Source organism: Nelumbo nucifera, chromosome 1, assembly GCF_055504915.1.
Source record: "Nelumbo nucifera cultivar China Antique chromosome 1, China Antique-T2T, whole genome shotgun sequence".
Classification (NCBI taxonomy): domain Eukaryota; kingdom Viridiplantae; phylum Streptophyta; class Magnoliopsida; order Proteales; family Nelumbonaceae; genus Nelumbo; species Nelumbo nucifera.
In genome coordinates, this window is record NC_142649.1 from 136,055,555 (window position 1) to 136,077,348 (window position 21,794).

Here is a 21,794-nt window from a genome sequence, read left to right on the forward strand (position 1 = left end):
GGTTAGAGAGTTGGATGACAGTTGACGGTGGGCTGGGCCTATTTGACAGAAGTAGGTTAACTGCAATTATTGAGCCCGCTTTTTTTCTTCGTATTTATACAGTATATTTATACGGGCTGCCGTATGTATACGTATAAAGTATACGTAGAATGGCATTTGTTGTAATTTTTAGGAACAGATGTAAAGATGGTCAGGACTCAGGAGGGACAACATTACACATAATTACACCTGCTCCGTTAGATAAGATCATTTTTATCAATTAAAAACAAAACGATAAGAAGAAAAGCTTCATTCTTGCTTTTTTTTTTTGTTTTTTTTAATTTTTAGCTTATATGTCAAATGCAATGTTTTCTTTCTGTTTCTTTGCCACGTGTCAAATTCTCTAATTTTTTCTCTTGTGTATCAAATGATCAAGGGTCAAGAGATGATGATGATGACCCATCATCAAATAGGTTGCACGTAAAGACATGGACTTCAGGCTTTGTCTTCGGGTCTCGCTTTGGCTTCATATTATTTTTATGTTTTTATTTTTTAAGTAAACTGTTATTATAGTATAAAAAACCCTCTTATTAGATACTTAAAACTTTTTTGGTTCATCTTTTTTGTTTCCCACACCAAAAGTTGGAAAGCAAATGTTTCCAAATTAGGGATGTCAATTAGACTGGATTTGGTCCAATTCGATCCAGTTCAATGCGAGTCCATTATAAATGGATCAAGTCCAATTCAGTTCAATGAATATTTTGGACCATTCTGGATCGGTCCAATTTAATGTCTGAATCATCTAATTTGTTCAAATTTATTTTGATTTAGATTGGTTTCAACCCAAACCTGGTCTATTGACACCTATATTCTTATCTTATATCAATAGACTAGATATTGGCTTAATTCAACCCAATCAAATATAAATTTATTACGGATGGATCAGGTCCAATCCAATCTAATAAATATTTTGGACCAGATTGGTCCAATCTAATATGCCTTATTGATCCGTCCAATCCGCCCAAATTAATTTTGGAATGGACAGAATTCAATCCAAAACCAGTCCATTGACACCCTTACTACCGATCATGGATAATACCGAGTTTATTGTACACATGTAAAATTAAATTCTTGAAGTTCATTCAAAACTTTAATGAAGATATCCATATTTATTTTGATAAATCTTTTTTTTTTACAAAAAAGATCAGAGTAATATTGATCCAAATCTAATCGACCCCAAATGGAACATAAATCTAAAATTGACAGAAATATTTTGCTCAATGAACACATGCAATAGAAGCTTTTTTCTAAGGTCGTGTTTGTTTTAGGTGTAATTGCGAATTGATGTAAAATTTCACCGCCGGTTCGCATTTGTTTTCAGTGTAAATATGGACCAGTGTAAGGTTTACACTCCTGTGCATTTATCTGCGTTTATTCACTCCCGGTCTGTATTTTCACATATTTGTTTTCAGTATAAGGTTTATATAAAAAAATGATGTAAATAATACATCGATTTTATCAATGCACTTTTACATTGATTATCACATTTAAAAAGTTCCAACCGTTCGCTAAAATTTTAAACCCATTGGCATTGAACTCAATGAAATCGATAAAATTTACACTAAAAACAAATACGGAAAAAAAATTAACAAGAAGAATATGAAAAAAGAAATTAACAGAACCCAAGGAACATTTTCCACATCTACCGATCGAAATATGAGCTTCATACTTTCATTTTGGCCCTGATGGAATTTATAGAATCTATCATCATCAAAATGGCTTGTGGTTTTGACGTACATCTTTTCCTGCTCATCATGCTTCATTTGAGCAATTAGCCTAATCTGAAAACTATCAACCCAAACATTGGATTAATAAGATCTCTCCTCTATATTACTTTATCAACTTATTCATCTGTGGTCATAAATTTCAAGTGAAGAGAAAGAGAGAGAGAAACAGGAAGAGTTACAGAGAGAAGTGAGTGAGAGGGAGGAGGGGAGGTTTTGGGGTTGCATTTATGCTGATCTCTCTATAATCAGCAGGATGAGGCATGAACCAGCAAAGTATGGTCACCGACCAGGACTAGAAGATCAAAACTGGAGGTGGGCAGGTTGGAAATTAGTGACCCCGAACTGCTTAAATGCATTATACACAAGTAAAATGTCTAATGAAATGAATTGAAGGGACTAGCACATTCATGTGTTCCATTTATGATGATGTAGAAAGTATCATCTATATGTCGACTTCATTAATTAATGTTGCTACTTAGAAACTGAAAACCAGTGATCCAACATCTGCAACCAACTTGAAAGGCACAACACCTTTGATTGGGTTCATGAAAGGACACGGCTAAAAGACTAAAAGCCGGATGGCAAGGTTTTTCCGCGCTTATCTCGAAGACTTGATGAGTTTGGATCTGCTCCTCACATTAGCTTCACAACACGTTCTAGTCACACATTGGGAATATCTTTTATACTTGTCATGGGAATGGAAAATATTCCCAATTCACGAAGGAACGATGAGGAGTGAATCCCGATTCCACATACGCCACCAAACAAAGGAAGCAACTAGAAAGATAACAGAGAGAGAAGTCCACCCAAAATGGATGAAACAATGAAACAAACATGAGCTAGAAGAATTGGAAATCAAAGGGAACGCGAACAACCAAATGTTTTGCATGTTAAGGTACAATTTAATTTCATCCATGGCAATAGGAAGGTTCCATGGTTTGATTGAATACGTGCATGCATTTATAGGTTGCAAATGTGGCACCAATCAGGCTCCACCGATCTTATCACGGTACCGGGCACCCATTTCAAAGTATCAACACGTATAGGTCGATATGTATTGTATTGGGAGCACCCCGATATGCCCCTACAGAGGGTGTATTGGGGTTTTGACCAGTCCAGGGGGTGCAGGAGCCTTAAACCGCCCCCCCTGAACCAGTTTTGAAAAAACAAATAAAAGAAAAGTACCAATGCACCCCTACCAGCGTGTCGAGCGTATCGATAATTAGAACCTTGGTTAAAGGTCACAATTGAGATTGATCCTTGAAACAATCACTCATGTTAGAATAATAAACACAATGAAGGCGCCAACCGACTCAGTTGATAAGTTCTCTGGCTGGTCGGACGGAGATTTGGGGTGGCTTGGTGGATGGGTAACCCCATTGATTTAGAAGAATTTAGGCTCGTTTGGTTTGTAGGAATAGGGGTCCAGAAATTGGAATCGGAATCGGAATAGACTATTCCAATTCCAACTGCTTGGTTGGGTGGAATAGGAATCCCATTCCCATTCTTACTGGAATGGCATTCCTCCATTTGAGGGAACTGGCATTCCCTACTCCTCTCCCTTGGGAATTACATCTCATTCCTGCTGATTCCAATTTTCATTCCCATTCCTGTCTGAACCAAATAGACTATGGGAATAGACCATTCAATTCCGGCGGCAAACCAAAATGGACCTTGATGGTGCGTGATCCGGTCACTCCTAGCTGGCACTTACATGGCTCCTGGAAGGTACCTGAGATGGAGAAGAAGAAGAATTCCCGGGGGCTTGCCCGACGGGAACACTCCGATGCTTAAATTAGTATTCTGTAGGAGAAGTAAGGAGAAGATGAGAGCTAAGAGTGCAGATAACGCGAGAGTAGAAGATGATACCTCCGTTCCTTGATACTAGCTCCTTATAACAGAAATCCATTGTCTCAGGCCCACTGGCCTCTGACAGGGTGGGTATAACCGCCACTGTCAGCCAGCCGCAGCCGTTACTGGCAGGGTTGAGGTGGCACGCGTGGGGCCATCGCCGTAGTGTACGTGCCTGTTAGGTGTAAGGCGCCCTTTGAAGGTGGCAGACATGACGCTGTCTGATGAGGAATATGGCTGCTATTCCCATATTTGTCGGGTACGGTGGTCGGCAGGAGGTCTTCTTGCGATGTGCCGGACTACCCTCCCGCGAGCTGCCCTGTGCCGGGCTATCTCGTAAGCGGCAAGCTGCCTGTGGCAAGCTAAGCTGAGCTGTCTGACTCGAGGTGTCTTTACCTCGGGGTATCTATAGGCGGATCGGTGTGTTCCTGTCTGGGAGAAGCTTCCTGAGGAGTGCCCATGCGGCCCACTCCCGAGCTACTTTGTAGCGAGCCCGGAATACCTCAGGATTACCTTTAACATAATTGGTCCTTGGGGTGACCTGTCTGCTTGGGAGCTTGGGTGAGCTAGTTCCCTTAGTTCGCGAGCTAAAGTTACCTCGGAGTATCCCTTCAAAGGTAGCTCGAGGGACCCAGAGCTCGCATTGTGGCGAGCTTCTCCATTTGTGGGCTATGATGTAACGAGCTGCTTTATGGGCCCGTCATCCGGTTGCACTGGACTACAATGCTGAGCTGTTGTCCGTGCTGAGTCAGTGTCTGCATGTCACCGTTCCATAAGTCGGGTCAAATCGTCCTCCATCAATTGCCCCCCACCCCTTGAGCTGAGAGCATTGCCCTAGCGCGAGGAGTTCATGAAGCGTGATGGACTGGTTTGACCGAAATTCGAACTTGATTGACTACTCACATTAAAGGCACCTGCGGGAATCAAGAGATTTCCTGACTTTTCTGACTTTTCGGATTCCCAAAACTTGCTGAAGTAACTCCTAATTTCGAGTGCCATGCAACCGCCATTACCTTAATCGTGGAAGACGTGCCTGCCAATCATCTTCAGTTTTCAGAAGGCATGTGGTCAATGCGCCTGCAAGCCGTTGGATTCGCTTTGATCTTGGCCATCGATTCAGAAACGTGGGGGCTATAAATTGGAGGGCCCTCTGGGCCTCGTTTACCCTCACGCCATCTTGCTGTCTTCGGATTCTGAGGTCGCATACCTGTCAAGTCTACTCGAGTCCTCAACTTATTTCATCCCGTCCTCTTTCGGTGAGTCTTACTTATTGTCGGTCATGTCGGGATATCCGTACCACGTCCGTTACTAGGGCGGTGACCAGGATGATGATGCTCCCTCGAGCTCGGGGGGAGCTTGGGAGCAGGTTTTGGGGGCCAGGGAGGTCTCCGGCGAAGGAGCTTCTACTTCGCGGGGAAGGGAGCCCGATACTTTCGGTCCTTCCTCCATGACAGAGGGGAGACTTAGGTCTCTGATTAGCTATTTCCACCTCCCTAGGGACTTTCTCTACTGCATCCCCACTATTAACTTTCCTTGGGAGCATGGCCCCAACGATATAGTCATTTACCAGGAGCAGCTCGAGGCTGGCCTGCGTCTCCCCCTGCACCCCTTGATAGTGGAGGTGCTAAACCACTTCAATGTCACTATTGACCAGCTCCATCCCAATGCCATCAGGAACTTGGTTGGGACGATATCCTTGTGTTGGGAATACTGTCTTCCCTTGAATTTAGACATCTTCTCTGCTATCCTCTGTATAAATAATGCCACTCCCGGGGCCCCGCCGGAGAGACGTCTCTACTACTTCTCTCCCCGCCATGGCTACAAGCTCTTGCATGAGCTCCCGAAGAAAATCCCCGCCTGGAAGCGGGATTATTTTTTGGTTCACAACCCCGAAGGGTGGCCCTTCCCTACTTCTTGGAGGGGCACTATCCAGGACTCTGGGGCCGAGCTGGATCCCGAAACTCAGAAAACGATGTTGTCCTGGGCATTAGTAGGCTTCCTCTGTTCGGACTACTTGGCCGAGGAGAAGCTCGCGCAGGCCGGCCTGAGCCCGGGTAGGTTGTCCTTTTAGGTCGCACGGTTTTTGTCATGACATTGTGTTTATATGCATAAAATATCTCGTTCTTACCGAATTGATACTGTTATTTCTTCTTGGCAGACGTCATGTCTGGTATTGACTCACGCCGCCTTCTTTCTAGCAACCAGGGGCACAAGGTGAAGAGGTCACGCCCCGACCGAACTCCCACCTCGGGGGGTGCTGAGTTCGGATATGCCGAGCCAGCTTTATCCTCTCATCCACTTGAGATCCCGCCACCTCCATCCGAGGGAACTAGCGGGACTGGACTCGGAGGGGGCGAGCTCCCACAGCAGGGGGCTACTCCCCGTAACCCTTTCCAGCCATCCCCTTATCCTCCGTTCCTAGTGGGGAACTAGGAAGGGGTGAACGACTACGTCATGGGTCACCGGAGGAGCTGGAAGGCGATTAACCACGACGAGGTCGCCCATTGGGGGAATATGGAGCCCGGGGACCTCGCTGCGTTTGCCTTCTCCCACTACATGGTGGTAAGTGATTCTTTCCCTTCTTCTCTCATTTCACTTCATTTTGCTGTCCTCTGATCTTCTTTTTGTTGGCAGGTGATTACCGCCATCCATGCTATGGCTCTCCAGACGTGCATCCACCACGTCGATGCCCTCGACTAGCGGGCTACTAATAAGAAGCTCCAGGGCGAGCTCGACCGGATTTTTGGCAAGCTCCATCACACTCGCAAGGGGAGTGAGTCTCAGGAGCTGCTCGTCCGTGACCAGGAGGCCCAAATTGCCCGGCTTTCTAAAGAGAGCACACGTTACCGGGAGGAGTCATCGAGGGTGGCGGCGGAGAGGGAGCTCCTTCGGCAGCAGGTACGGGACTTGGAGTCCACTCTTCTAGATCGGACTCAAAATTTCGACCAGATGGTGGAGGCCAAACGAGAGAAGGCGGTTTGGGATTTCAAAGACTCCCAGGAATACCACGACCTCCAGGTGGAATATGGCTCGAGTTCGTACCGCTCTGGGTTTAAGCTCTGCCGGTGGTTGGTTCGGAAGAAGTTCTCCGGGCTCAACCTCGACGGCATCACTATGAAGGGCCTGTCTCCCGAGACGGCGGATCAAGCAGAGGAAGAGGAGCCTGACTCTCCGAAGGATGAGGATGAGGAGGCGGATCCCTGAGGCGGTGTTTCTTCTGGACTTCTGGTGGCTCCCGGGTGCCATAAACCCGATCTTTCAAAAGTCTTTGGTTGGGCGGTTATGCCCTGTGATTGTTAGACTTTCCCGAGCTGTTTAGCTCGGTTATTGCCTTGTCATTTTTCTCTCTCTCTCTTTTTTTTTTGAAATGGTAATGAATGTTCATCTTTTTCTTCTAAGTATGGTGTGCACTCTTTATCTTTGCTAAGATGGTCTCAACACCCGAGCTATTAGAGCTACATACCCGAAGTAGGACTTCTCGATAACCGTTATTTCGAACTGTCCCTTAAATCATTCAAGGCATCTCTATGGTACACGACGAAGTGATTACCATGCATGCCCGAACCATATACTCGTCAGTTATTCTTTAGTTTGGTCACCGTACAGGAACGAGCTATGCTTGTCGGTGTTTAAACCCGAGCTGCTTACGCTTTTCATACCTTACCCCCATCGTCAAACTGGCTAAGTCCTTCTCGATGTTGAGGTGTTGGTTAGCTCGGTGCCTTAAGGCCGTAAGCCGGGGGGCGACTCGTAGTCTACCCTTGAAGTTTGCCCACGTCATGGAGACGACTGGGTCTTATTGCGCCGATGTCATATTAGTTCGGTATTTTGGCCCTTAGGCTTGGGGAGTGGCTCGTGGCCTACTCAGTTGTTACAGATAGTATTGTCTTAAGTTGACAATATTCCATGCCCGAGGTACTTGTTTCCCTTCGAGGGCCCAAACTAGGAGAGATGCCACACTGGCTGCTACCTCACGGGGCTCGGACTCAACCGGCCTGGGAGCTTCGGGCCCACCCGAACTGGGGACCTCGCGCTCAACCGGCTTGGGAATTTTGGAGCTGAATGGGCATTCGGCGATGAAATCAGGTAAGGCTTGAGCCTTAATGGCAGTTCGCGGCTTGTACTGGAAGTCATACTCGCTGAGCTCAACGGTCCATTTCGTCAACCGACCAGAGACCTTGGGCTTAAGTAAGACTTGCCTCAAAGGTTTGTCGGTGAGGACGATAACAGTGTAAGCCTGGAAGTACGGGCGGAGCTTCCGAGTTGCAATTACCAGGGCATATTCTAGCTTTTCTATCTCCGGATATCTCGTCTCTGCTCCCTACAATACTTTACTAACATAGTAGATGGGTCGCTGGACCCGGTCTACTTCCTTTATTAGTATCGAACTGACCACTTCGTCGCCCGTCGAGAGGTACAGTTCTAAAACATCGTCCTCCACGGGCCGGGTTAAGATCGACACACTAGCGAGGTATTTCTTGAGCTTGTCAAATGCGAGTTGGCAGTCTTGGGTCCATTCGAACCCTTTGCTCTTTATAGCCTTAAAGAATGGCAAACAGTGGTCCGCCGACTTTGACATGAAGCGGCTCAGAGCGGTTATGCAGCCATTTAACCTCTGAATCTCCTTCAACTTCCGGGGTGGTCTCATATCTAAGATGGCCTTAATCTTATCCGGGTTGGCCTCAATGCCGCACCGGTTAACGATGTACCCTAGGAATTTACCCGAGGTCACACCGAATATACACTTATTTGGGTTCAACCTCATATTAAACTTACGTAAAATTTCAAAAACAGAATGCAAGTCCTGTATTAATTCTTGCGAAAATTAAGTTTTGACGACCATGTCATCTACATAGCATTCTACTTTTCTGCCAATTAATGGTGCAAACAACTTATTTATAAGCCTTTGAAAGGTTGCCCCTGCGTTTTTCAACCCGAAGGGCATAACCTTGTAACAGTATAGACCGAACTCCGTGATGAAGGCAGTCTTTTCTTCGTCTTTCGGGTCCATCTTTATTTGGTTATAGCCCAAATAGGCATCTAAGAAACTCAGCAACTCGTGCCCTGAGGTCGCATCTACCAAGAGGTCAATTATGGGGAGCGGAAAGCAGTCTTTCAGGCAGGCTCGGTTTAGGTCCGTGTAGTCGACGCACATGTGCCACTTGCCGTTAGCCTTCTTTACCAGAACGGGGTTGGCTACCCAGCTCGGGTAATGGACTTCTCTTATGAAGTCAGCTGCGAGGAGCTTCTCGACCTCCTCGTCGACCGCTTTCCACCGCTCCGGGGCTAGGTTGTGTTTCTTCTATCTAACGGGCCTAACTACAGGATCAGTATTCAGCTTGTGAGTTATAAGGTCGGGGTCTATACCGGGCATCTCTGCCGCGGACCATGCAAAGATATCTAAATTTTAAAGTAAGAAGTTTACCAATTCGGATCGTAGGGGTTCCTGAACAGAAGCGTCGATCTGAAGTGTCCGAGCTGGGTCTACGGCTGAGGTCGGAACAGCGACTGTTCTTCCGTGGGTGCAGCTCATTCTTTGCCTTGCTCTGTAGGCCGCTCCAGTTCGAGGTCATCGGCCACCTTGGTCTTTCCCTTTAGGGCGGCGACATAGCACTTGCGGGACTCGAGCTGGTCGCTCCATGCTACCCCCACACCGAAGTCTGTAGGGAACTTCATTGCCAAATGATAGGTGGAGACCACCGCCCGGAGGACATGGGTGATCGGCCGACCTATTATGGCATTGTATGGGGAGGGGGTCGCGGCCACTAGGAAGTCGTGATTGAGTCTGACTATGCAGGGCCACGTGCCGACTTCCACAGGTACTGTCACTTTCCCAAGGGGCCTGACTTCTTCTCCGCTGAAGCCCACCAAAGGAGTGTTCGCGGGCTTCAAGTCACTTCCCTGCAACTGAAGCTGGTCGAACGCGGCTTTGAAGAGAATATCTGCCGAGCTGCCCGAATCAACGAGTACACGCCTGACCTCGAAGTCGTTGATCCTCAGCTTTATCACAAGCGTGTCATCGTGAGGGTAGTGAATCCCTCGCGCATCGTCTTCTGTAAAGAAAATTGGCTCTTCTGTCCTCGGGCGCTTCAGAGGGTTCTGTTCTTCCCGGGCGGCTTCACGAACTGACGTCCGAGCTGCTGTTGAAGTACAACCCGCGACGATCGAGCCTCCCACTATCATGTGGATGGTGCCCCAAACCGACCTCTCTTCTGGAGGCTGCCTCTGTGACTGTTCGGCCGCCTACTGCTGGACTCGGGAGCATCCTTACCGTGCTTCCCTTATCGACTTGCTTTATTATTATTATTATTATTTTGTACAAAGTTCCTTAAGTATCCGCGACGGATGAGCTCCTCAATTTCGTCGTGGAGGTTTTTACAATTCTCGGTACTGTGACCGTGATCTCTGTGAAAACTGCAATACAATTTCTTATTTCTCTCATTGGGATTCCCCCTCATACGGGGTGGCCACTTCACATACGGGGCATCCTTGATTGCCATTAGGATTTTGGCCCGCTTCGTGTTCAGTGGGGTGTAATCAGTTCGGTCCGCTACAGGGGCTCGGAACGACTGACCCGGCTTTGCCCCCCGAGCTGCATCTTTTTTCTTTCGGCTGTCCCCTTGGCTGGAAGGCTCTCCTTCCCTTTTTCTTTTCTCGGGCGTGCCCTCGCCCTTCTGGTTGATCTCTTCCTCCGTGGCTATAAACCTGTCAGCGAGCTTGTGCCATTTGAACTCTTCATGCATTATGCCTTTCTTGGCTGCTGTGAGGCACACGACAGGGTCCAGGTGCGGTATTTGCATGCACGCATCGTTGAACCGCTTGATATAGCCCCGGATGGACTCTCCCTCTCTCTGCACTATGCTGAGGAGGCTTTCTTCAGTTCGCGGGCACCACTTGCTGGTGACGAAGTGGGACGTGAAGGCTTGCGCGAACTACGCCCAACTTTTTATTGATCCGGGTGCTAGGTTCTGGTACCATGTACGAGTTGCTCCTCTAAAAGTGGTGGAGAAATCCATGCACATGCATGACTCACTGGCTCCCGCCAGGTGCATCTGCGACTAGAAGGCATCTACGTAGTCATTTGGGTTAAACGACCTGTCATACTTGTCAAGAGGGGGGAGTTTGAAGTCTTTAGGCATTGGGACTGCCGGGAGTTCGGAAGACAGGGGGACGGAACTGAAACGAGGGGAGCCTTGACTTCGCCTGAGCTTACCTCTTCTTTGCCTTCGAGCTCGGGAAGGTTATCGGTGGCAAATCGGCGAGCTCGGCGGCGGCGTCTCTGCTTCTTGGTGGGCTCGGAGTTTGTGCTGCTCACCTCCGTGCTGTTAAGAATTGTGTGTGCAGGAAGTAGCTCAAGCCGTTGGTGATGGTTGCGGACAGAGGGATCTTGCTTGGAGCCTGCGGCCAAGATCTCGAACCAGTTCTCTAGGAACGGGGTTTCGGGCTTTGAGAGTTGAGGCGACGTGGACCTGGCGAGCTGAGGTCCTCCCGACCTGACTACCCGTGGTGAGACCGGAGTGGCCGGTCTTTCTTGTCTGCCGCGGGAGGAGGCCTAGCTCTTAGGAGGGTTCTGGGGGGCCTCCCCTTGGCGAGAAAGGTGCTCCTCCTGGCGGCGAGACCTTGCCGGTGGTGAGACTGGGTGCCAAGGAGGGAGTTGCGGCTACTGAAGCTAAGGTCGAGGCAGTTGAGGGAATTGTTGTTGATAGTGGTACTGGGAGACGTGGTGTAGCACTTGCTGCTGGTAAATCTGGTGTTGCTAGAGCTACTGCACTTGGGCTTGCATGGCCCGCATGCATTGCATCAGATCGTCGAGCTGGCTCTAGCTGGTTGCCAGAGGAACGCCAGTTGGTTCAGCAAAGGTCATTTCGACCGAGGAAGGCAGGGGAACACCCACAGGCGTTGTTGCTCGCGGCATGTTCAGGCTGGGGGCTCCGTCCACCGAGAGAGGAATGGTGAACTGCCCAATACAGACCGTGGGAACCTGGGGCTGCTCCCTAGAGTTACCCATCTCCATGCTTCGTCCAACGTTGCTAGAAGAAGCCATGAGTGCCAAGTTTTCAGAGAAGAAAGAACTGCAAAGGTTTAGAGGAAGGCTTTTAGAAGCGTTTCCCACAGACGGCGCCAAATGATGGTGCGCGATCCGGTCACTCCTAGCTGGCACTTACGTGGCTCCTGGAAGGTACCTGAGATGGAGAAGAAGAAGAATCCCCGGGGTTTGTCCGGTGGGAACACTCCGATGCTTAAGTTAGTATTCTGTAGGAGAAGTAAGGAGAAGATGAGAGCTAAGAGTGCAGATAGCGCGAGAGTAGAAGATGATACCTCCGTTCCTTGATACTAGCTCCTTATAACAGAAATCCGTTGTCTCAGGCCCACAGTCCTCTAACAGGGTGGGTATAACCGCCACTGTCAGCCAGCCGCAGCCGTTACTGGCGGGGCTGAGGTGGCACGCGTGAGGCCGTCGTCGCAGTGTACGTGCCTGTCAGGTGTAAGGTGCCCTTTGAAGGTGGTAGAGCTGTCTGACGAGGAATATGGCTGTTATTCCCAGATTTGTCGGGTACAGTGGTCGGCAGGAGGTCTTCCTGCGATGTGCCGGACTACCCTCCGGCGAGCTACCCTGTGCTGGGCTATCTCGTAAGCGGCAAGCTGCCTGTGGCAAGCTAAGCCGAGCTGTCTGACCCGAGATGTCTTTACCTCGGGGTATCTATAGGCGGATCGGTGTGTTCCTATCTGGGAGAAGCTTCCTGAGGAGTGCCCATGCGGCCCATTCCTGAGCTACTTTGTAGCGAGCCCAGAATACCTCAGGATTACATTTAACAGAATTGGTCCTTGGGGTGACCTGTCTGCTTGGGAGCTTGGGCGAGCTAGTTCCCTTAGTTCACGAGCTAAAGTTACCTCGGAGTATCCCTTCAAAGGTAGCTCGGGGAACCCGGAGCTCGCATTGTGGCAAGCTTCTCCTTTTGTGGGATACGATGTAATGAGTTGCTTTATGGGCCTGTCACCCGGTTGCACTAGACTACAATGCTGAGCTGTTATCCGTACTGAGTCAGTGTCTACTTGTCACCGTTCCATAGGTCGGGTCAAATCGTCCTCCATCAGACCCTTAACAGCATTTAGCCGAAGCCCATTCAAATTTTAGAAAATGTTGAACCCAAGCGTGCCCAAGTTGCAGGCCCTAGCCCCAAGAAGCCAAAATTAGACGCACGTTACTTTTGATTCTTATTGACTTATTGTTGTGAGATGGAAAGGTCACTTAGCTTGAACTAGGCACCCTAGGAGAATGGAAAAGGTAATCTAGTACCGTGTCAATATTCCTACATTGTTATGGAGCTATGTGGGAAAAGAATTTTGTGGCTTTGTGGAGGTGTTTGTCAATATTGCGAGATTGGAATCATTGAGCTCAGCAAATCCCAGTTTTTCAATTGACGATCCCTAGAATCTATTTGAAATTGCACTTATTCTAAGTTGAGACTTGAAAAGTAAATCGAGAAATTGATTTCAACTCAAATTTCCCACTATCGCTCTCCTCTGTTGACCCTTTTACTGAATGCTGATGTAAATATGTAATGATGTATCGTGTGAGACCTTGAAGAAACTGAACTCAGTTTACATTAAAGAAGAATCGACTGTTCTTTCTATTCCTGGAAATCACTGAAACAGGTATCACCCTGATACAAGGGCTAGCTGCTTATGCAAGCGATTTGTTGCAGCAGCTCAAAACTCAGCTGATGCTGAGGCACTGGCAGACTGGTTAAGTTCCATCTAACCAAGAAAGTTCAGATAAATTACCAAAAATAAGAAAATTTCAGATGATGACATGAAGAACACATCGACTGTGCAAACTGCAAATGCCTTGTTTACAAACTCAGCTAAAAGCCCAAAGCAGATCATTACAAAAAGAAGAAAAATACATTGAACTCTCCAGGAACCATCTAAAACTAAAATCGAATTGACTTGTATACAGATGTATATATGCAATATTTGACTAGGCTTGAGATGGAAAATCAGAATTGATCACAAACACTGTGAATCACCTATGAGATGTGCATTCAGTAATCATTATGTCCAGCGTATTATTTCCATATTCATACAAGTATGATGTACATTATGCTAATAATCCATCGGAACATAATGTCAAGTGGGAACTATGCTATTCACAGGAATCTATTGACTCAGCAACATGATATTCGCATGAATTAGTGGACCACGTCCAAGAAGCAATATACTTTGTTCATAAAAGAAGAACCAAGCCTGCCACAACAGCCCACCACCTTCAAAAATCATTCTAGTGGGTCATCTTCATATCACATTTTGTAATGGTGTGAATCATAAATATATGTTACCGAGCTTCATCGGCATCCCTCTTCGTTAGTTTCCTTGCCCTGCAATTTGTTTTGGAAGTTCATGAACCACAAATTGAGGAAAAACTGAACAGGGTAAAAACAAAAGCAACAGAAATAATAAGTTGGAAAACTCATGACTCAGAATCAACTTGCACCATTATTACTTGATGGCAATGCGTTTACGAAGTGAATCAGTGATTTATCATACTAATATATTAAAAAACTAAATATTTCTTTTAAAAGATCAAAAAACTGTGATGCCAGAAAGAGATGATACCAGAACGGCTTTGACCAATCAAAACCCCCTGTGAATTTTAATAAAACCCCACCTGATTGTTTACCATTTTTTATGATGCCAGTTGATTGGGCTACAAGTTTTTCTGGTATGATGTCTTTCCGGCATCATAGTCGAACTCAATGAAATAATATCATTTATATCCTTCCCAAAAGCAAAAACAATATAATCACTTGATACATCATTGCTGACTCATAATCACCAAATGGTTTGCTCATTATAGGTAGGTATATGGCTTTTTTTGAATTATTTATTTACTTTTTTTTTTTTTGTGGGGGGGGGGGGCTATGACACCTCATGATTTTTTAAAACATTCATTACTCACATTACATTTGGACTTGAAAGGCCTGATAATAAATGGCACAATTTCACTGAGTCACAACTCAAGTTAGCATGTTTTCTGAGTAATACCTACTGTTACAAAGCTCTTACCATACCAACTGATACAGGTAACATTCTCCATCCTGATGCATTGATAATATACAGAAAAGAACATCATAGATTAGAGGAGTTCCAGCTAGCATCAACAGCCTTGATGATTTTTTCATGCAATCTGGCTCCAGAACAAGCAATTATTCCTCGATCAAGGCCTTCTAGGTAAATTCCCTTCGAAAAATCCAATTGACGCCCTCCAGCATCTGTCACCACACCACCAGCCTCTTGTATGATCAGTACACCAGGTGCATGGTCCCATATCTTTTCCTTGTATCCAGCCTTTGCAAACTTCATAAAAATCTCAGCATCCCCCCGAGCTATGGCTGCATATTTCACCATGCTGTAGACACGCAATGGCTGATTTCTACCATTGGAGCACAGATGGCGATCAAAGATTTTCAACATTGATCTAAGTAAAGACTTTTATAGGAGCCCACGTATGCAATAAAAAACAAGTAAAACATGATATGTTGCTATACTGGTTTAATATATTATCACATAATAATAGAAATGCGCATGCATAGCCAAACAGTTTAAAACACTTTCAGACCAAAGTTTTGTTATGGTACACATTCTATGCAAATCAACTTCCCAATAGATTGTATAGAATAAATCCAAAATTTTAAATAAAACAGTTGCAAAAATAAATGTACCTAAGGCCAACACTGTGAGCTAGCCCCGCTGTGAAGGAGTGGGATGAGTTGGCCTTTTCAACAGGTTCACAGAATGTTGCTAGTGCTGGGTCATCAATGGAGGAAACACGAATTATCCTTGAAGTAGGCTTCTTATTTTCATAGATCAATGGTTGCATCCATGCCTTTCTACTACCCCTCTTTGCATACATCACACAACCTTTGTCCCAAGATTCAGATGCTGATGAGGACAACTTGGACACAATCCTGTAATAGCGATGTTGATAATTTAGCCACTCCTTCTTCATTGGGTAGTTGGGGCACCCAACAACTCCAACTACAACTTCTCCATCCTCTATTAATGCTAAAGCCACTGCATATTGATCACCCCGTACAAATCCCAATGTACCATCAACAGGGTCTAGCACCCAATATCTTCCAGTTGGACCCCCTGTTGAGTTGCATCGGCTGATAGCCTCAAGAACTTCTGAAGTTCCAAGTGACCTAACTGGACCTCTAAGACCAAACATGGGAGCTTCAGCTAGGCACTCGTTCACAGTGTTCACTACAGATTCCAATAGGCCTACAGCATCATCCCTGGAAAGAGCTTGAACGTCTTCTTCTGCAATGATTAGCACATTGTTGCTCCCAAAGCACTTGGACAGCATCCAACTAACAGTTGCTTGGACGCTCCAATCTGTTTGTTCACTGATCAAGAGAATTAGTCAATGCATCATGCATCAAAGAATATATGTGGATGTGTATACCAATAATTGACAAATTATTAACCAGTTGAAAATAGAAGACAGATTCATGCATAAACTCAATCCATCCTTAATCCCAACTATTTGGGGTCAGTTAACCGACTCATGCATGCCCACAAAAAAAAAAAAAATAGCATAACCATAATGATCAGAACTTCCACCGTAAAAGAAATAGTTGCAAACTTTGTTATATTTAACTAGAGAATGAAAATTTCTCCTGGCATTTCTACCAAAATAAATAATAAATAAAGAACAAAATGCTGACATCAAACTTTGCTTGAAAAGCTATTGCTAAATGATCCTTTACATGTAGAGAATAGAGACAACACAAACAGTATATAACATTTGCACCTGATTGAGTGAACCAAACATGGCTAAGTTCTGGGTGTTTTCACATCAAGCAGGCCTTACACCAACTCAGAAAGATGAATCATGGGAAAGATTATCGCTGAGGCTTAAGAAATCTCCATATCGTAAATGTCCTAGAAAGAAGACCCCTTCCCCACCCAAAATAGAGGCTATTCTAGATTTAAGATAAAAGTTGGTCCAAGTCAAATATGGATGTAATATCTCATCATTCTACTACTTTAGTATGATACCCTGTCTACCAGTAGGACATTGTCTAGCAAGTAATTGACAAAGCTCATATTTTCACTGAATCCTCCCCCTTTCCCAAGCAACAGATTCAACTATAGCTCCATGAGGCCACCTTCAAATTTATCCTATGTAAAAGTGTTGGCATGCATGCAAAACATGTCATAAGTTCTATGACAATGGACAAAACTCAGAAAATAATGGTCTTGTAAATTAGAATTTATCAAGTTTGTACTGAGTTACTGATCCTAGTTTATGCGATAACTATCCAAAATTTGAAGTTTTCCATGCTCAATAAAGCAACACCTAGTAAAACTCCATGGATAATTAAGAACAATAGGTGCAACTCTTCTGTCCAGAAACTTCCTAGAAAGTGTGATGTCACAAAGCTCAACACTTCCTCCTACTTTTTTTCTGCATCCTTTTAAGTCGCATAATGGCCTCTTCTGAATCTTTTAGTGTAAAAGGAATACCTCCATTCTGCTTAAGGTATAGTCTCTCTCTCAAGCAGCATTTATGCCCTGTTCTTAATGAATGCAAGATATTTTCCTCCTTTTCCCACTCTAGCAATGTAGATGATGTCCAACAGTTCTCCAACAAGGCTACAATATAACCTTTAGCTTGTAAATCTAAAAGTGCACTGGTCATGACAGATCAAATTGAAATTTAAAAATATTTCCGAATACATTTTTCTCCACATGCCCCCTCCATGACAGCAAATCTTTATGTTCCATATTCTGTCATTTTAGTTAATGTCGGGGTACAAGTTTGAGATCCCCATTAGCAAACATGTCATTGCATCTACCGCTGACAAATGCTACAGAAACAGGCCTACACTTCACGTGATACATAAAACAAATACAAGACTGTTACACACTCTTCATCACTACATTCTTTAGGCTCAGTTTGGTAGGAGTATAAATACAAATATGTAGAGTGCAAAACCTTGTACTTTGTATGTATTTGTACTATAGATATTTGCATTTGTACTCTTTCCAAACTGAGCCTTAAGTGATGAAGAAAATAAAAATAGCAAAACAGCAAAATTATTCTCGTTTGCCTAAACACATCAAATTTCACTTTCCTTACTTCAGCTCTTAATTCACTCCAAGTTATCCTTCACTGTGCGAGAAATTAACTAGGAAACTGGAAAAGTAGTGTATTGGATTACAATACAGCATTGTAATCCAATTAGTGAGCTTCCGAAAAATCCACCTATGTTGGTAAAATATCCCAGACTTCAGTTGTAAACCAAACCAAAACCAACCAACAAATTCAAGATGTGGCTACTACAAAACGAAACGGAACCCATACCCTCAGTCCCTCAGAGAAATAACAAATTTTCATGTTTAGCAGCAGAACCATTTCCTTCAAAAAGATAAAAAAAAAAGGGGGGGCGGGGGGGAAACTGAAAGAACACTCGCCAAAAAACGTATAATAAATAAAAGGATAAAAGCAGTGGTTCCATTTAATGCAACTGTGATGGAGGAAAAATCAGTAGCACACAACAAAGCAAACAGAATTACCAAAAAGAAACCATTTTGTAGACAGTCGATGCAGTTACCTGCAACTGTGACCGGAGAACTATCATCTTTGGATTTAACCTGATTATTGCCCTTGGAAATCAAGCTCTGCTGCACCCTCTGACAGAGAAAGCAAGCCATTTGGACGATTCTAACAGCAACATCCAATTCTGTTGAATATTCCTCTGTTTCAGAGGATATAATCCCCAACTTTTCGTCCTCCATGATCGATGGAGAAGTTCGATGAAAACCAGAAAGAGAAGCAGTGTTTTCTGAGATACCCACCTTGCTGGAAGAGGCGGCTAGGCAGCATTTACTACTGGAGAATAGCAGAGCGCCTACATGCTTGGATGTGAGATTCTTTCTTCTCACTACCAAATTATTATGTGGGAGTTGTATTGCGTGGCTTGCACAGAATAACGGCATCAAAGACTCCCCTTCCAATCAATTTAAACTATCTTCGCCTACTCGAAAGAAAAATCTAAATTCTTTTTTTTTTTCAATGAACAAATTGGTTGTTTTTGATTGATTATGTGGGTTTTGAAACAAGAAAAACAACCGGCAAAATGGGTTAATGAAAACTGAGAAAATAAATAGAACAAGGGAACTGTAACTTTTATGGAGACCACACAACCCTCTATCTCTTTCTCGCTTGGCTTGACAGTTGACAAGCGTGACACACTGCCACCGCCTCCAAACAAACGTCAATGTTCATGGCTAGGAAGTAGGGACGTAGGATCATCATCATAACTCTGTGAACTTTGGCTTCCAAATAATCCAGTGGTTGTCAATTGCTTGTGCTTGATAAAAGAAAGTTGCATGTAATTTTCTATTGATAAAAGATAGTGATACTTTACTCCAAAAGAAAGAAATACATGTAGACATGTGATCCATTGAATCTCATCTAAATTAGGGTGACAAAAATGTGAATTAAGGCTGTGTTTGGATTGAAAGAAAAGGTAGGGAAAGGAAATACAGCGTAACAGTCCAATTTAATTTTAATTAGAGCCACTTAAGATATAAATAAATAGAGAAGTGATTTTCAAAAATCTAACTTTGTTACCTTGTTGATATAATATCTTAATCTTTAGGTACTGAGTCCATACCAGGCCAATAAAATATAATACAAGTAGCAATATGCTTTTAAAATTGTTGTTGATTTTTTTTTTTTTCAAAAGATAAAAATTGTTGTTGAATCTTGACCTTTCTATCACGTTTGTCACTTTCTACCTGATACTATACAGTTGATTCAGTTTTTTTTTTTAAATAATTACAGCTAGCACTTAATAAACCAGACACATTGCCTTGTCTCATATACTGATATCTTTGAAGGAAAACATGGGGCCCAGGCCCAGCCTAGAAAGCCTAGGCCCAAGCCCTTATGGGCTGAGCTGAAAATGATCACCACTTCACAGTAGTTGATAAAAGTTTTCTTTCAAGTCAGAACTTTTTGACTATTATGATGTATTTTGATTAGGAGAGAGCCTCCTAATCAAATACAGATTTACTGTATATCTTTTTTTTTTTTTCTTAATGAATATGTGTATAATTTATTTGGGGTCCGTTTGGTTCGCGAGACTAAGAATTTGGTATTCAACCATTTTGGTTGGGTGAAATTAGAATCCAATTTTCGTTCATGGTAGAATGGTATTTTTTCATTTGAAGGAATGATCATTCAACCAATTGATGGTGGCTCGACTGATAAGATCTCTGACTTGTTGTAGAGAGACCTGAAATCAAATCCCGCTACCACCAGGGTTGGGGATTAAGGGGATGAGGGATTGACTCCCTTCTATTCCAATTCTGGTTGAGAATCAAATGAAATTATATACATCTTTTAGAAAGGAAAAATGAATTGGGGGTGAGAGAAAATAGTTGGAGTTTGATTTGGAAGTAAATAAGTGACAAACTGACTGGCGAAACCATTCCTAATCTAGCTTGTGAGTTGAATTTTACAAAATTTTGAGGGGAAAAAAAAAGCATGCGAAGAGACACGTCATCCTCCCTTCATTGATAATTATTAGCAAATATCTATACGATAGGAGCCTTTTATGACCAACTGGCCTTTGCATGGCCCCACATGCTCATCTGTGCGTAAATAAGTGACAAACTGACTGGCGAAACCATTCCTAATCTAGCTTGTGAGTTGAATTTTACAAAATTTTGAGGGAAAAAAAAAAGCATGCGAAGAGACACGTCATCCTCCCTTCATTGATAATTATTAGCAAATATCTATACGATAGGAGCCTTTTATGACCAACTGGCCTTTGCATGGCCCCACATGCTCATCTGTGCGTGCATTGAGAACATGAGATGTTTCTAATGGATGGTTTGGAGTGCTGTGGGGCACAGATGTTTCTTTCTTTGCATGTAGTATATGCCAGTAGGGTCAGCTTTGTTGTCAGATCTATTTACATTGATAGAAGATATATTAACAAAAAGATGGATAGGAGATGTGAGTTCACATGGATATATTACATTGGTCTCCGGCCCAATGGTATTTTATTACTATAATCTATATTATATTATATTGCGATATATGTTATGTCAGCAGCTCTCTCTTTTTCCATTCTCTATTATCTTATTTTTCCTTAACGTTCTTTCTTTTCTCTCTTACCCTTTCCTAGCCCTTCCATGTAACTACAACATGTGACAATCCTCTCTTCCTCACTAGAGTCTCACTCTAAGGCTGTTCACGGGTCAGGTTGGGTCAGTTTATTGAGATTTTTCCAACCGATCTGATTTGATCGGGTTACCTGAACTTAAAATCGAAATCAACCTAGTGTTAAGCAAAACCGATCTGATCGGTTTGAGTCGGGTTGGGTCGGTTTGAGTCGGTTTCGACTCTAAGTTCAACCATGCTTAACAAAAACTCAACTGCAATATATATGTGGGGATTGTGGCACCACAGTATGTGAGGTAGTGAACGCGGGAAAAGCCTTGTTTTTGATAAACAGGATATACCTCTAATCCACAATTTGGACTTTGGAGAGGAGAAGAAGAGCAAAACCCATATATAATAATAATGCCTATTATAGAGGTATATATGTTATATATCTTTTCAGTAATTAAGTTTTATCTCCAAAACCACCAACCTATCCCTTTGATTATATATTCATTTTGAAGTTTAATTGTCTTAATTAGGATTTGGATGAATTCTGTAGGAAGACTTCAAGACAGTTAATTACAATCATTAATCTAGCCAATGTAATAGATTTGAAGAGGGACAATTAGTTATGGGGGCTTAATTAATTTAAACTTCAGAAAAGGATAATTAGTCGGTTCGGTTCGGGGCGGTTTTGGTTTTTACACAAGAAAACCGAAACCGACCCAAACCATCGGTTTATGATGTTTTACAACCCGAAACCGACCGGTGCTGAAGATAACCCGGTCAACTCGGGTTGGTCGGTTTGGTCGGGTTGGGCCTTCTTATGAACAGCCCTATCTCACTCTAACTCCCTCTCTCTAATCTTCCTAATCACTTAGCCAACCCCTTCTTAAAATTTCTCTTAAACTATCTCTCCCTCCTAAACTTCATCCTAAAACAATTTTTAATATATATTATATGCCCAATAAATGATTTAAAAACCAAAA

General features: G+C 43.9%; 1 protein-coding gene across 4 annotated transcripts; it reads right to left on the reverse strand.

Annotated features, from left to right (window-relative positions):
* Positions 1 to 13,624: 13,624 nt before the first annotated feature.
* LOC104612584 (3',5'-bisphosphate nucleotidase AHL-like) lies at positions 13,625 to 18,977 on the reverse strand. 4 transcript variants are annotated; one of them, XR_016080224.1, is made up of 4 exons: positions 18,242 to 18,977; positions 15,341 to 16,016; positions 14,690 to 15,051; positions 13,625 to 13,996 (listed from the first exon to the last, which is right to left on the reverse strand). XR_016080224.1 is itself a non-coding variant. In XM_010280041.3 (3 exons), the coding sequence occupies exons 1-3, from the start codon at positions 18,624 to 18,626 to the stop codon at positions 14,748 to 14,750; spliced, it is 1,365 nt and encodes a 454-aa protein (XP_010278343.1). In that variant the 5' UTR covers positions 18,627 to 18,977; the 3' UTR covers positions 14,584 to 14,747. The 4 variants fall into 4 exon arrangements, 1 of the variants encoding a protein (XP_010278343.1); XR_737833.3 differs by having other exon boundaries at positions 14,685 to 15,051; XR_737832.3 differs by having other exon boundaries at positions 14,664 to 15,051.
* Between the last annotated feature and the right edge of the window lie 2,817 nt (positions 18,978 to 21,794).